Here is a 16,558-nt window from a genome sequence, read left to right as displayed (position 1 = left end):
GCTCACCTGAGAAACACACCATAACAGTGTAAACATGTTTGACCTACATGTAGTGATTTCATGGAAACAAATATTCTGGCAAATTTTCATTAAGATTGGACCAAAAATGTGGTCTCTTGAGTTTAAACAAGTATTTTCTTAGATATGAACTAGTGACCTAGTTTTTGACCCCAGATAACCCATATTCAAACTTGACCTAGATTTTATCAAGGTAATCATTCTGACCAAGTTTCATGAAGATCAATTGAAAAATACAGTCTCTATTGCATACACAAGGTTTTTCTTTGATTTGATCTAGTGACCTAGTTTTTTTTATCTCAGATGACCCATACTCAAACTCAACCTAGATTTCATGAAGGCAGCCATTCTGACATAATTTTTCAAAAAAACAGCCTCTATCGCGTACACAAGGTTTTTCCTTGATTTGACCTTTTTTATCCCAGATAACCCATATTCAAAACTGAACTAGATTTTATTAAGGCAATCATAATCATTTCGACCAAATTTCACGAAGATCAATTGAAAAATACAGCTTCTATTGAATACGCAAGGATTTTCTTTGATTTGATCTTGTGACCTAGTTTTTGACACCAGATGACCCACATTCGAACCTGACCTGGCTAGATTCCATCAAGGCAATAATTCTGACCAAATTTCATGAAAACCAGTTGAAAAATACAGTCTCTATCACATACAGAAGTTTTCTATAATTTGACCTAGAGACCTAGTTTTTGACCTCAGATGACCCAATGACATTATTCAAACTCGACCTAGAATTCATCAAGGCAATTATTCCGACCAAATTTCATGAAGTTCAATTGAAAAATACAGCCTCTATCGCATACACAAGGTTTTTCTTTGATTTGACCTAGTGACCTACTTTTTGACCCCAGATGACCCATTTTTTTAACTTGGCCTAGAATTCATCAAGGTAATCATTGTGACCAAAATTCATGAAGATCATTGAAAAATACAGCCTCTATCGCATACACAAGGTTTTTCTTTGATTTGACCTAGTGACCTAGTTTTATAACCCAGATGACCCATTTTCGATCTTGGCCTAGATTTTATCAAGGTTATCATTCTGACAAAATTTCATGAAGATCAGTTCAAAAATACACCCTCTATTGCATACACAAGCTAAATGTTGACAGACAGTCTGACAGACAACAGACAGACGCCGGACATCGAGCGATCACAAAAACCTATTGCTCAGGTGAGCTAAAAAGAAGGTCATAGGTACAAGAAACATGATGGAATTAAAAGTGAACAAAGACTAGAAAAATGATACTCTTTTTGACATATATGTTTGCAAAGAAAAGGTTTACTACATTAATTGGAAACCTTGTTTTTCTTTCCTTTATTCATTTACATTGTGTTCCCTTAGTATCATGAAAATAGCATCAAACAGGCTAAATACTTCAGTTTCCTGTCACTTGTAATATATTTAAAACTATGAAAAAATGAGAGCAAATTAAAACTTTGGAATCATCCATTTTTTAATTGATGAATTATTGTCTCTCGTCTTAATCTTAAGATACCACTTTCAGTTCATGATTACTGGACCTAAATTAGACAGTCCCATACGGGTTGTTGCGAGGTCTGATCACCCATGCCTCTTGACTCTGGTCTACAAGTCTGGTTACCAGACCCCTAGTCAAAATAATTCGACGTTTAGATTGTTTTATATTTGTGACGGGGCAATCTTAACGCCAAAACTTCGATGGACCAAAATAATGTAGGATAAATCACAGTAAACAGTCATGTAAAGTTATTGGTTTAACTTTTATTGGTGACGTTGACACAGTGTTTTCATACTGTTTCATACCATATGATACAGCTTTTACCTTCACCAGTGCAATGTGCAATTTCTACTGCATGAATAAATGTCACAAAAAAAGAGTGTGTTAGTGAGTTACGGCAAATCAACACAAAAAGGTCATATATCACCGAGAAGTTACATTGAAAACGTTAATGGTAAAGCATAACTAAAATTATTTATAAATGTTACAATGTATATAAATATATAATGTTAAAAATCAAAAGCAGGTCTATTTTGTTTTGAAAAAATAAATCCCCACCCCCATCCCATACGAGGGGCACCTGCCACACTCTTGGCCTTTGTAGAGCCTTGACAGCAATGTAGACCCTATCCTTACTCATTTGGCTCATCGGGATGACTTATTTTATGATCTATCATCCCTCTATTATTAGCCTTACACGTATCTGCATTTTACAGATAGGAGAACGAAAACCTTAAAAAATCCAAACTAGAATGTGTCTGTAGGACACAGGGTGTGCCCCCCACTGGTACATTTGTCACAAATAAGGGGCTATAATTCAAATGTTTGCAGTCTCAGTTTGAGGGTATAGCCTCAACAAACATTTTATGAACAGGATTCATTATTCTAGGCTATATACTTTTTGAGCTATGAGCATCACAAACAAAAAATCCACTATTTTGGCTATTTCAAGGGCCATAACTCTGTAATAAGAGCTAAGATTCTCATCAAGAATGCCAAGTGTGCAAGGTCACATCACATTAAAGACTCCAGAAAGGTTTCCTGAATTTACATCTAATACTTTTTGAGCTAGGCACATAATTAGGTGAAAAAGTGCATAATTAGGTGAAAAAGTGCGTTTTTTTGCTATTTCAGGGGCCATAACTTAAAAAATAGGGGGTGGAGCCAGGCAAAAAATTATAGGTGTTCAAGTTTATATCATAATTAAGACTTATGCAAGTTTTCAACCATTTATATTAAAGACTTTTTGAGCTAGGTGCGTCACAAGGTGAAAATGTGCATTTTTGACTATTTCAGGGGCCAAAACTCTGAAAATAGGGGGCAGAGCCAGACGAAAAATAGGAGGTGCGCAAGTTCATATCATGATTAAGACTCATGCAAGGTTTCATGAATCTATATCAAATACTTTTTGAGCTAGGCGTGTCAAAAGGTAAAAATGTGCATTTTTGACTATTTCAGGGGCCATACCTCTGAAAATAGAGGAGAGCCAGACGAAAAATAGGAGGTGCGCAAGTTCATATCATGATTAAGACTCATGGAAGGTTTCATGAATCTATATCAAATACTTTTTGAGCTAGGCATGTCACAAGGTAAAAATGTGCAATCTTCGAATATATATGATGTGACAGGTGCGAGGAGATATCTACCCTGACACCGGTTTCATTAAATAACGGACTGCAGATTTCACTAAACTGCAGAAACAAAACACAAAATATACATTCATAAAATGTCTGTGAGGCAAGTTTATGCTTTAATGTCAACATAAAAACATTTTCAGAGAGGTAATCATAACAAACACTTTGTACATGTACCAGAAAACATTCCAAATGGATTTCAAGCGGGGATTTCCAAACATAAATATGCAGAATATGTTTGGATGTGATGGAGACAGTGACAGTCAAAAGTTATCATGTTGTCCCGAAACGTCCTATTATTTGGACTATCATGGGCGTAGGAGCGAGTTTAACTTTGGGGGGGCCAAACCTTTTCGACCGGCGGTTTGAGGAGGGGGGGGGGGGCGGTGTTAGCGGCAATGTATCCTCGGTACATTATTCGTGACAAAGACTCAAAGCCTTGTACAGGGATTAATTGAGCTGCCCCCTCAAACCTTTATGTTTTAGCAATCATTGAGTTATTCTGATGATACACATACGACTAGGCACTGAACGGTCTTAATCAATCATATTATGTATTGTTCTAATTAAGTGTGCCATTTTTTCTTACTTTCTTCTGTTGAAGCCCTGGACATACAATCAATTAGCACTGCATTTGTCTAATTGTGGTATAAAGTTGTGGAAATATCATTTCCCTTGAATGGACAATGAAAAACAAAAAAATACATAACGTTTACATGTGTAAACAGGCTTAATAGTTAGGCCTACATTAATTTTGCAGATGCTCAAACCGGAACTGTAGTTGATTGCGCTCAATGATATATTATTTTTATAAAATGTAAACAATTCTTGGCGTGGCGCGTACAGATTTCAGTACTCACACTACGGAAATAGATATTTTTAGTCAGAATACAAGGGAAGGCCAAATGCAAATCAGAAATCAGGTTGAAAAGAATTATATGATGCTAAGTAAATGTTATATTAGACTGCAATTTATATCTCTTTTTCAAAATATTCGGGGGGCCAAACTATACTTTGGCCCCCCCTCTCCTAGCTTTGGGGGGGCCTGGCCCCCGCTGGCCCCCCCTGCTCCTACGCCTATGACTATGTAGATCCCATATGAGAACGCAGTGTGTTCATTCCATACATAAAAAGATTGGATTATTAAGCCCTTTATTACGGTCACACATTTAAAAAGCTTCCATGGATATGTCATGGCCAGTAAATCAAAATATTAAATATCATCTCTACCCCACCCATCATTTTTGCATTGAAGCAAATGTAAACATTACACTTTATTCTTCAGTGACACAGTCGTTCACATTCTTAAACTATTATTTGCTTAATTCAATATAGACCTTGCTTGCTGCTCTGTTTTTATCTTCGATAACTTCAAGGAGGGATGTTCTGTGAGCTTCGAGAAGGGAATCCTCTCTCTCAAGACCGGAGGCCGCCATTTTGTAAACCCTCTGTCACTATGGAAACATTTATTTTTATTTAATTCAAATAAGACTCATGTCTGCATTTCTTGACATTAAAAATATTTTAAGGAGACTTCACCTGTGAAAACTAAATTTTATTAAGTTTTAAATTTTAATTTCAACAAATCTGTGTCACCAGACGCTCTGCATATACGTCTAGGACGGAGATGTATTTTTCATCTGATTTACTACATCTTTTGTCTAAATATATTTTGGAAAGTACCTTTATATTGGAAAGAAATATTTCATATTTTTGTTGACGAAGAATCCTTCCATGATAAACTGAATTTGAAAGGTATGGTTTGTTTTTGTTCCGGGTTTATAACTCGTCCTCGAGTCAACTCGTCCCAGTTTTAGTTATAGCAAAGAAGTATAAAATACAAAGAATGGCAACTGGCTGTTATCTCGTGTCAGAGCGTGAATCAGCATTACACAATGCTTTAGGGTATAGGAGAGATCGCCCTGACGTCACGCATCAACACCTGTTTATCTGGCGGTGGGCAAAACAAAATATTTTTACATCATTTGTGTATGGGATCGGAATTTTTAATTTTTAATAACTTTTTCGTTCATTTATGGATTTTGAAAACTCAAAAAGTTTTGAAATGCTTACGATTTTCATATTTTCCTATTCAAATATCTTTTGAAAATGAAATTACCGTTTTAAATGACATATGATTTTAATAGTGGCGTAGCGATGCTCCAAACTTTCGGAAAAAAACACTAAGTTAAGCGTTCATAATTAATCCATTTTATTTCGAAATAATAATTAAAAGTTATCAATAAATTGTTTGTTTTATATCCTTTCCATTGATCAAAAAAATATTGATATTATTTATGTTTTAAGAAAGTTTAAGCAGTTAGAAAAACATCACTGTTAACAAAAAACATGGTCGCTCAGCGTCTGCCCACCCGATCTTGGTCTTATCAGTTCTAAAAATAGAATATACAGCGGATTTGTTTGCAAACACGATCTCTCCTATAGCGGATAGCTAACTAATTTTTCCTGCATTCCAATTCAAAGAAATGACAATAATAGTTTGTTTTGTAGTATATCAGACAGAAAACATCTATTCTTCTTAAAACAGTCAGCTTTTCATAGAAATTCATGTGTTTTTTCTCTCCACGCCATTGTTTACATATGAGCTGATTTAGGGTGTACAGGATAGCTTTGGTCAGTTTTTAGCTCACATGTCACAAAGTGACAGTGTGAGCTTTTGTGATCGCGCAGCGTCCGTCGTGCGTCCGTCCGTCGTGCGTCCGTCCGTGCGTAAACTTTTGCTTGTGACCTCTCTAGAGGTCACATTTTTCATGGGATCTTTATGAAAGTTGGTCAGAATGTTCATCTTGATGATATCTAGGCCAAGTTCGAAACTGGGTCACATGCGGTCAAAAACTAGGTCAGTAGGTCTAAAAATAGAAAAACCTTGTGACCTCTCTAGAGGCCATATTTTTCACAAGATCTTCATGAAAATTGGTCAGAATGTTTACCTTGATGATATCTAGGTCAGGTTCGAAACTGGGTCACGTGCCATCAAAAACTAGGTCAGTAGGTCAAATAATAGAAAAACCTTGTGACCTCTCTAGAGGCCATATTTTTCATGGGATCTGTATGAAAATTGGTCTGAATGTTCACCTTGATGATATCTAGGTCAGGTTCGAAACTGGGTCGGCTGCGGTCAAAAACTAGGTCATTAGGTCTAAAAATAGAAAAACCTTGTGACCTCTCTAGAGGTCATACTTTTGAATGGATCTTCATGAAAATTGGTCAGAATGTTCACCTTGATGATATCTAGGTCAGGTTCGAAACTGGGTCACGTGCCATTAACAACTGGGTCAGTAGGTCAAATAATAAAAAAACGTTGTGACCTCTCTAGAGGCCATATTTTTCATGGGATCTGTATGAAGGTTGGTCTGAATGTTCACCTTGATGATTTTTAGGCCAAGTTCGAAACTGGGTCAACTATGGTTAAAAACTAGGTCAGTAGGTCTAAAAATAGAAAAACCTTGTGACCTCTCTAGAGGCCATATTTTTCACAAGATCTTCATGAAAATTGATCTGAATGTTCACCTAGATGATATCTAGGTCAAGTTTGAAACTGGGTCATGTGCCTTCAAAAACTAGGTCAGTAGGTCAAATAATAGAAAAACCTTGTGACCTCTCTAGAGGCCATATTTTTCATGGGATCTGTATGAAAGTTGGTCTGAATGTTCATCTTGATGATATCTAGGTCAAGTTTGAAACTGGGTCAGCTGCGGTCAAAAACTAGGTCATTAGGTCTAAAAATAGAAAAACCTTGTGACCTGTCTAGAGGCCATACTTTTGATTGGATCTTCATGAAAATTGGTCAGAATGTTCACCTTGATGATATCTAGGTCAAGTTTGAAACTGGGTCACATGCCATCAATAACTAGGTCAGTAGGTCAAATAATGAAAAAAACCTTGTGACCTCTCTGGAGGCCATATTTTTCATGGGATCTGTATGAAGGTTGGTCTGAATGTTCATCTTTATGATATCTAGGTCAGGTTCAAAACTGGGTCACATGAGCTCAAAAGCTAGGTCACTATGTCAAATAATAGAAAAAAAATGACGTCATACTCAGTTCAAAACTGGGTCATGTTGGGACAGGTGAGCGATTCAGGACCATCATGGTCATCTTGTTACATTATTAGTTTAAAATCCACATCTTAACAAACTTTCCAAGACTTCTTTACTATATATCAGAATAATAATGTATTCTCTTTTCAAAAACATTCAGCTTTTAAAATTTCTATCAAATACTTTTCATTCACTGACGTTTTTTACATATGCACTGATTTAGTCTATAGGGGATAGCTTTATTTTACATTTGATGACATATAACACAGCAAATATTTAAAATGTATGTCAGAATGTCTGTTTGCATGGCAGTAAAAGAATGATATGAAAATTTATACAATAATTCAAGTCTAAATATAAAATTTATCAACCTATCCTCTATACCCTAAAATCCGCTATACCCTTAAGCACTGTATCTTAGTAAAAATAAACATCTGCGAGCATGGAGTTACAATTTGTACCTTTAAAACTACATTTAAACTGCATGTTAGGTTCTAAAAAACCACCAGTTTAATGTGAAATAGTCTTAAGACACAAAGTACGCGTTTCTTCCCTTCAAAGGAAGCGTGGTCATACGCTGATAATTAATTTACTGATGAATAATTGCTTTCGTATACAAAATGGCGTGTGGAAAAAGCTTCACTTCCGGTAAACGAGATCTCATTCAGTTATTACGGGATGTTGGCAAGATTTTCTCTATTTGCCTTTCAAGTTGCCGATCTATTTTTTTTATAGCTCTTCGGTTATAGGTAGCAGGGTACACTTCGAATTTTGGCCCCTGTCAATATTTGTTGTAAATAGAACTTCGTGATTTTGGATGTCTGTAAATTAAGGTGAGAGATAATGATTATTAATTCTTTACACCTTTAGACACCTTTTCGCAGAAAAATTCAGATCACAGAAAAATTCATATCACGGAAGGGTTCTGTGCTTGTTGATTGATACTCAGGAACATTTTCGCTATTTTGTGAAAAAACGAGCTGCATTCCGTTTATATCCTGACAGTCAGTAAGGACTGTTAAATTGAGAAATGCAATAAAATTGGGCATTGTTCTTGCAGCGGGATCATTGCAGGCTGTTCAAAAAGTGCAAAATTGATGATTTTGGCATGCTATTTTTCATGGATGGTGTAAACCTTTTGTTTTGATAACTTTCTTTATTCTTGTATGAGAATCCTGATCTTGCCATTAATTAAAAGCACAAAACATGCACGCAATTTATAAAGTGGCCACCCTGATTCTGCTCATAAGGGAAGTGCAATATTGCGACTCGCTACATGTAAGACCGTCGTGCCCAAAATTTTCACATCTAAGTGTACCCTGCTACCTATAACTTCCCAAGTATCAATTCACCATTTCAGCATTATAAGATAAATCCCGTCCTCCGGTATTTCTGTAAATAGGGTCAGCGGGGCTGGCAAGATTAACCGATATAAAGACCGTGTACAATATGATTATTTTTGCCAGAAGAAAAGGATTTAGGGAAGTTCTATTGAGGCATACAGACACTATAAAGAAAAATGGCGCGAAAAAAAATGGTAGTCGCATAATGGCGGATACAAATAGTCCTCAGTTTTTTTGCTCTGTAGAGCTATTTTCCTTATTTTCTTTGCAATTTTATTTGCTAAAATCACATAACAGATCTATGCTTGACATGTAGGTAGCATTTTCATAATGAAATAACATTACAAAATTTTTCATGGAAACTTAGATCATACACCACCAGTATAATTTGGGGTCTCATTTTTTAGCTGATTTAGCAGTTTGTGTGTTTGACTGAAATTATTTTTCTTGCATCAAACATGACCCCCACTTTTCTTTTGATTTTTAGTTAGTACTGACAATATTCTTCAAGAAAAAATAGGTTACAGACATTTAAAATGGGTCCTGATGTGTGTTGCGGTCATTGGAATTAGGTCAATTTTATAAAGAATAAAGAACAACAACTATTCAGTGTGTTATAACCTTCTACCGTCAGGTTATTGAAACATTTAATGATTCAAACCTAACCCAAATGGTCAACTTACCAACTAGAGGAAATAATATTCTAGACTTTTTCCTTACTACAAACCCAGCTCTAGCAAATCAGGTCAACATCATACCGGGCATCAGTGATCATAATATAGTAGAAACAAAAGTCAATACATCTGCAAGGATATGTTACCAGAAGCCTCGAAAAATTCCCTTGTATAAAAAGCAAACTGGCAGGAAATAAAACAGTCATTAATTGACTACCACCAGGTTATGACCAATGAAGGTAAATACTCCGCACTAAACACAGAAGAGTTATGGGAAAATTTCTCAAATACCCTAAACAACCTTACAGAAAAATGGATTCCTTCCAAACAGTCAACTATAAGAGGTCACCTTCCATAGGTCAATCAGGACATTAAAAAACTAATCAGAAGGAGGAAAGAGCTTTTAAAAAGGTTAAGAAAACTAGCTCATCTTCTGATTGAAAGAAATTTCTAGACTTAAAGCATCTAGTGCAGAAAAAAGTCAAAGAGGCTTATAGCCAGTATCTTGAGCACATCCTAAACCTGAACAACACTGATGCCTCACTCCCAAATAAACCAAATACTAAGAAACTGTACTCGCTCATTAAACACTCGAGACAGAAATCTTCCTCTATCCCTCCCCTTAAGTATGAAAATAAACTCCATCTGGATGATCAAGCTAAGGCAACAGTACTGAACAAACAGTTTCAGTCTGTTTTTAACCCCAAATCGCCACTAAACCTCGCCTCGCTCAGTAAAATGAAACTAACCCCAGATGGTAATTCAGTCCCAACTATGCCAGATATTCGGATAGGTACAAATGGTATTGAGAAACTTCTCAGCAACCTGAACCCCCATAAGGCTAGTGGTCCTGACAAAATCAAGCCTATAATACTTAAAACACTCTCTGTAGAACTATCCCCCATCCTTGAAGTCATATTCCAGAAATCCCTGGAGGAAGGATCACTTCCATCCCAGTGGAAATCTGCCTATGTTGCCCCCATTTTTAGCTCATCTGATTTTTTGAAAAAAAATGATGAGTTATTGTCATCACTTGAGCGGTTGTCGGCGTTGGCGTCTGCGTCGGCGTTGCCTGGTTAGGTTTTATGTTTAGGTCAGCTTTTCTCCTAAACTATCAAAGCTATTGCTTTGAAACTTGGAAGACTTGTTCACCATCATAAGCTGACCCTGTATAGCAAGAAACATAACTCCATCTTACTTTTTGCAAGATTTATGGCCCCTTTTGGACTTAGAAAATATCAGATTTCTTGGTTAAGTTTTATGTTTAGGTCAACTTTTCTCCTAAACTATCAAAGCTATTGCTTTGAAACTTGGAATACTTGTTCACCATCATAAGCAGACCCTGTACAGAAAGAAACATAACTCCATCTTGCTTTTTGCAAGAATTATTGCCCCTTTTGGACTTAGAAAATCAGTTTTCTTGGTTAAGTTTTATGTTTAGGTCAGCTTTTATCCTAAACTATCAAAGCTATTGCTTTAAAACTTGCAACACTTGTCCACCATCATAAGCTGATCCTGTACAGCAAGAAACATAACTCCATCTTGCTTTTTGCAAGATTTATGGCCCCTTTTGGACTTAGAAAATATCAGATTTCTTGGTTAAGTTTTATGTTTAGGTCAACTTTTTCTCTTAAACTATCAAAGCTATTGCTTTGAAACTTGCAACACTTGTTCACCATCATAAACTGACCCTGTACAGCAAGCAACATAACTCCATCCTGCTTTTTGCAATAATTATTGCCCCTTTTGGACTTAGAAAATCATTTTCTTGGTTGAGTATTATGTTTAAGGCAACTTTTCTCATAAACTATCAAAGCTATTGCTTTAAAACTTGCAACAGTTTTTCACAATCATAAGAGGACACTACATCAAGAAACATAACTCTATCCTGCTTTTTGCAAGAATGATGGCCCTTTTTAGACTTAGAAAATCATGGGTAGGACAATATTTCTATTATACAAAAAAAATCAGATGAGCGTCAGCACCCGCAAGGCGGTGCTCTTGTTAAAAAAGGTGATAGGTCAAATCCAGTAAATTATAGACCAATTTCATTAACATGTGTCCTAGGCAAAGTTCTTGAACACATTGTTTCCTCATCAGTTGTTAAGCACTTCACCAACCATGGTATTCTGTATGACCTACAGCATGGATTTAGGGAAAAAAGGTCATGCGTTACTCAGTTAGTTATGTTAGTAAATGATCTGGTCACTTCAGTCTACAATAAGAAACAAATAGATCACTAAGATGGGTCAAAGGCTTCTTAGATGATAGGATCCAATCAGTAGTCCTAAATGGTACTACCTCTGATGCCATCCCAGTATCATCAGGTGTCCCGCAGGGGTCTGTACTTGGTCACCTGCTCTTCCTAGCTTACATAAATGACCTCCCACAAAACATCAGTTCCAAAGCCTGTCTGTTTGCAGATGACACGGCAATATATCTAACATTGTCATCAGCAGACCAATCTGTCACTCTCCAAAATGACCTAAAACTTCTAGAAAAGTGGGAGTTGGAGTGGGATATGGAGTTCAACCCCTCCAAGTGTCAAGTGATCCAGCAACTAGAAGGAAACATCCTATCCCTACCCAGTATTACCTACATGGAGTCCAACTTGAATCGATCAGCTCAGCTAAATACCGAGGCGTGGATATCTCAAATGACCTATCATGGGACAATCACATAAATAGGTCAACCAAAAAAGCTAACCAAACCCTAGGGTTCTTACGAAGAAACATTAAGGTCAAATCCGAACCCATTAAGACCATTGCTTACCAGACTCTAGTCCGACCCCAGCTCGAATATGCCTCCGAGGTATGGTCGCCCAACACCCAAACCCAGATCGACCAAATTGAAAGTGTCCAAAGGAGAGCCGCCCGTTGGATCAAGACTGACTACGGCCGTACTTCTAGTGTAACATATGCTACACTTCCTAAACCTTCGTCGACTGGATTTAAGCGTATAGATTCTAGGTTATCACTCTTCTATAAGATTCATCATGATCTGGTTGCTATCCCAATCGTAGATTACCTTACCCCAATGACCCGATGTGTCAGCTATGGCCATTCCCTAAGTTATAGGTTAATTACTGCAACCACTGACTATTACAAGTTTTCTTATTTTCCGAGAACTGTGAACCATTGGAACCAACTTCCCCCCAGTGTCGCCCACCTCCCTACCCTAGAGCAGTTCAGTGCCGCAGTTTGCAGCCTTGAACACGCCTCGCCATAGTTATCCTGCAAACTCAAGTTTTAACCTTTTTATATCACCAAAGTTATTTTTTTTAGTTTCTTCCACTCTAAATTTTTATCACTATATTCTTTCTCTTTATGGTTTTGACGCGCAAAACGTCTAAGTTCCCGCAAGGGGTTTGACGTCCGCGGAAGATAGACAATGAAAATACTATTTTACGACCTAGGCCACAAAATCTTTTCAAAAATAATTTGTTAACCTTGAGAAATGCAAATAATTTCACACCTTCGGTATCAAGCTACGGAAGCGGCAGTGTAGAATAAAAGATAAAATTTCAAAAATAAAGTAAACATTGATTATATTTTTGCTACGTCTTTATTACAACAGTGTTTTATGATAATCTGCAATACTTTTTTATTCATTTTCTTTGTTTAAACCTTAAAAAAGGATAATCTTAAAAACTACCGCTATATAGCGTAATAGCCGATACCCCCTTTCACCAGAAAACCGGGAACAGGTGTTTATTGGTGGCTAATACCGGGAAACGGGATTTATCCTATAATGTCGATATGGAGAATATACTTATGTGGACTCCACAAGTACACAGACACTTACATATTCTGCAAGGTGTACACGTTTTACCCTATCTTGTATGGCAATAATAACGTCAATAACTTCATAGTCGATGGTCATGAGCATTACATTCATTTCATCAATCACCGCCAGCTATAAAAGTTATGATATCCAGACCTAATAACTTCAATACATTCTTCTGGTAATGTACATCAAAGAGCTATAAAAAAATAAATAGATCGGCAACTTGAAAGGCATATAGAGCAAATCTCACCAATATCACTTGGAACTGAATGAGATCTCGTTTTACCTGTGTAGTTGAAACAGACAGCAGAAGGATAAAAATTTGTGTGGTGAAAAACTTTCTATCAGATCGTTTGTTTATAATGATAATATTTTTTTTTTAATGTTATTAGTATTTTCTACACAGGGATTGAATGAATTTATGACTGGAAGTCTGAGAAATCAACAGATACCGTTTGAAAATTGGACCCGATTCGATTTATTATGTGCCAGCCGCATCACCAGTGTAACACTTTAATAAGCCTCTGCTCATTTGATCACGAGTGATCAAGTCAGCAAACGCTTCAGTAAGATAACGCAGTGACACGAGCTTACACGAGATTATCTCCTGTTGCCATTCTGTGTATTTTATACTGCTTTGTGTACATGTAATAATTATAATAACACATCTGGATTAACCTGATAAAACTGTATTAAGCAGACGAAAAAATTATATCTCCACCGAAAACAAACTTGTTTGCCAAAACATTTAGATAAATTTATTAAGAATACCTACATTAATCGACAATTTTTTGAACTTGTTTCCTGTTTATTTCTGGAAATAAATCGCCACGAAGACTTATTTAGAAAAGGAATTGTTCAATTTAACTTCTCTTTTGGGGTTTTATCGGCTGTCCGCTTGCTGGTAAAAATGTGCAAATAATTTTGGCCGTGACAGTAGTGCGTGTGAAGCAAGGCAGGGCATGCGCAGTACGTTGTTTACATTATGCAACTTCCCGTAAAATTTTCAAGAAGGCCCCACCTGAACTGTCAACAAGACCAGATGATCTAAACAGCGGCAGATTTTCCCAGCTTACTGAAAAATAAGTTTTTAAACATTGACAAAAATTGACAACACGGTTGTATAATGCAGCACTGCAGAATTGAACACCTTTATTTAATTAATGTATAGTAAATGGATACCAGATTTATTTTAGGTCCTTGACTCTCTGTGTGACTCTCTTTATCATATAAAGCATCATTATTGACCACACAGGCATGCTGAATACCTATGAAACTATTGAAAAATGGATATTTCACACCAGCGCATGAATGAAAATCAATAACCAATGAAAGACAGGTTTCCTCAATTCACTTGCTTTATTTACATATTACATGTCATGCTTGTCTCGATGGGTGCCTTTGAAGCAGGGCTGTCAAAACATTTATGTTGCAGGATACCAACAGTTCAACAGGTTCTCATGAGCCTCTTGAAGCATTTTCATCAAATTTGATCTGTAGCATCATTATAAGGTCCTCTCCCAAGTTTGTTCAAATGGGGGCACTTGGGCTCCTTTTAGGAGCAGCTAGAGCCAAAATTAGAAATACCTTTAAACAAATTCTGTTTATGAAGCGCTTGAAGGATTTTCATAAAACTTGGTCTGTAGCAAATTTATAAGGTCCTTTCCCAAATTTCTTTAAATTGGAGCAGTTTAAATTGCCCATTTTAGGGTCCGCTAGAGCCCAAATTTAGAAATACCTTTAAACGACTTCTTCTCATGAACCACTTGAAGGATCTTCATCAAAATTTTTAGGGTTTAGGACTAAAAATAGAAGTGCCTTTACAAGGCTTTTTCTTATGAACCATCAGCCACTTACTGGACCTTCATCAAATTTGATTTATAGCATCATTATAAGGTCCCCTTCCAAATTTGTTCAAACGGGAGCAGTTGGTCCACTAGGACTAAAGTTATAAATGCCTTTAAAAGACTTCTTCTCATGAACCACTTAATGGGCCTTCATAAAATTTGATCTGTAGCATCATTTTAAGGTTCTCTCCAAATTTTATATAAATATGTGCACTTGGCCCCTTCTTGGGGCCACTTGAGCCAATTAGAAATACCTTTAAATGACTTCTTCTAGAAGGATCTTCGTCAAAGTTGGTTTGTGGCATTATTATAAGGTCCTCTCACAAATTTGTTCAGATGGGTGCACTTCGCCCCTTTTAGGGGCCACTAGAACTAGAAAAGGAAATTACTTTAAAAGACTTCTACTCATGAATCACTTGATCGGTCTTCATCAAACTTGGTCTGTACCATCATTATAAGGTCATCTCCCAAATTTATACAAACGGTGGCAGTTGGTCCCCCTTTTAAGGGCCACTAGAACAAAATGCCTTCAAAAGACTTCTTCTCATGAACTACTTGGTGGATCTTCATCAAACGTTTTTTGTAGCATTATTATTATAAGGTCCTTTACCAGTTTTTTTTTCAATTGGGGACACCTGGTCCCTTTTAGGGGCTGCTAGAGCTAAAACTAGAAATACCTGTAAACAAGATCTTCTAATGAATGACTAGATGGATCTTCATCGGACTTGATTTGTAGGATCATTATAAGGTCCTCTCTGAAATTTATTTAAATTGGAGCAGTTAGCTCCATTTAGGGTTGTTGGGGTTAAAAGTTAAAATACATTTAATGACTACTAATTGTGAACCACTCAAACGATCTTCATCAAACTTGGTCTGTGTCGTTAATATAGGGTCCTCCCATATATTTGTTCAGTTTGGGGTGTTTAGCCCCTTTTAGGGTCAGATTGTTTAGGTCCTCTTCAGTTGAGCGTCTTAGACCCATTGGGGCCTTTTGTTTCCATTATTAGCCCACCATCATCAGATAGTGGGCTATTCAAATCACTCTGCGTCCGTGGTCCGGTTGCCTTCCGTCCGTCCGTTAACAATTTCTCATTATCGTATCTCCTCAGAAACTACTGGGGGGATTTTGACCAAACTTTGTCAGAATTATGCATTAGTACCCTAGTTGTGTCCCCATGAAAATCAGACTGGTTCAGCAATTTTTGAGTGAGTTATGGCCCTTTGTTTATTTTTAACTTACCTGTCACAAAGTGACAAGGTGAGCTTTTGTGATCGTGCGGTGTCCGTCGTCCGTGCGTGCGTCCGTCCGTCCGTAAACTTTTGCTTGTGACCACTCTAGAGGTCACATTTTTCATGGGATCTTTATGAAAGTTGGTCAGAATGTTCATCTTGATGATATCTAGGTCAGGTACGAAACTGCGTCACGTGCCTTCAAAAACTAGGTCAGTAGGTCTAAAAATAGAAAAACCTTGTGACATCTCCAGAGGCCATATATTTCACAAGATCTTCATGAAAATTGGTCAGAACGTTCATTTTGATGATATCTAGGTCAAGTTCGAAACTGGGTCATGTGCCTTCAAAAACTAGATCAGTAGGTCAAGTAATAGAAAAACCTTGTGACCTCTCTAAAGGCCACATTTTTCATGGGATCTGTATGAAAGTTGGTCTGAATGTTCATCTTGATGATATCT

The 16,558-nt window shown here is 36.8% G+C and overlaps 2 protein-coding genes across 3 annotated transcripts in view; one reads left to right on the top strand and one right to left on the bottom strand.

Annotated features, from left to right (window-relative positions):
- LOC123563263 (testis-expressed protein 47-like) overlaps nucleotides 1-4,706 on the bottom strand; it is a 35,513-nt gene extending 30,807 nt beyond the window's left edge. Inside the window, exon 1 of the mRNA XM_053530573.1 lies at nucleotides 4,495-4,706. Within this exon, the coding sequence (XP_053386548.1) occupies nucleotides 4,495-4,593 (99 nt within the window). The 5' untranslated portion in view covers nucleotides 4,594-4,706. The remainder of the gene's footprint in view (nucleotides 1-4,494) is intronic.
- The window catches only part of LOC123563262 (G patch domain and ankyrin repeat-containing protein 1-like), a 36,069-nt gene that overhangs the window by 7,863 nt on the left and 11,648 nt on the right, over nucleotides 1-16,558 (top strand). The window contains exon 1 of one of the 2 annotated variants that reach the window (XM_045355963.2): nucleotides 4,760-4,912. The exons of the other annotated variant lie outside the window; for it this stretch is intronic. The gene's annotated coding sequence lies outside the window, so the exon portion shown is untranslated. Of the gene's footprint in view, nucleotides 1-4,759; nucleotides 4,913-16,558 lie in introns of those variants that run through there. 2 annotated transcript variants of the gene reach the window in all.

This window comes from Mercenaria mercenaria, chromosome 2, assembly GCF_021730395.1.
Source record: "Mercenaria mercenaria strain notata chromosome 2, MADL_Memer_1, whole genome shotgun sequence".
Taxonomy (NCBI): Eukaryota; Metazoa; Mollusca; class Bivalvia; order Venerida; family Veneridae; genus Mercenaria; species Mercenaria mercenaria.
This window is presented reverse-complemented; position numbering and strand designations above follow the sequence as displayed.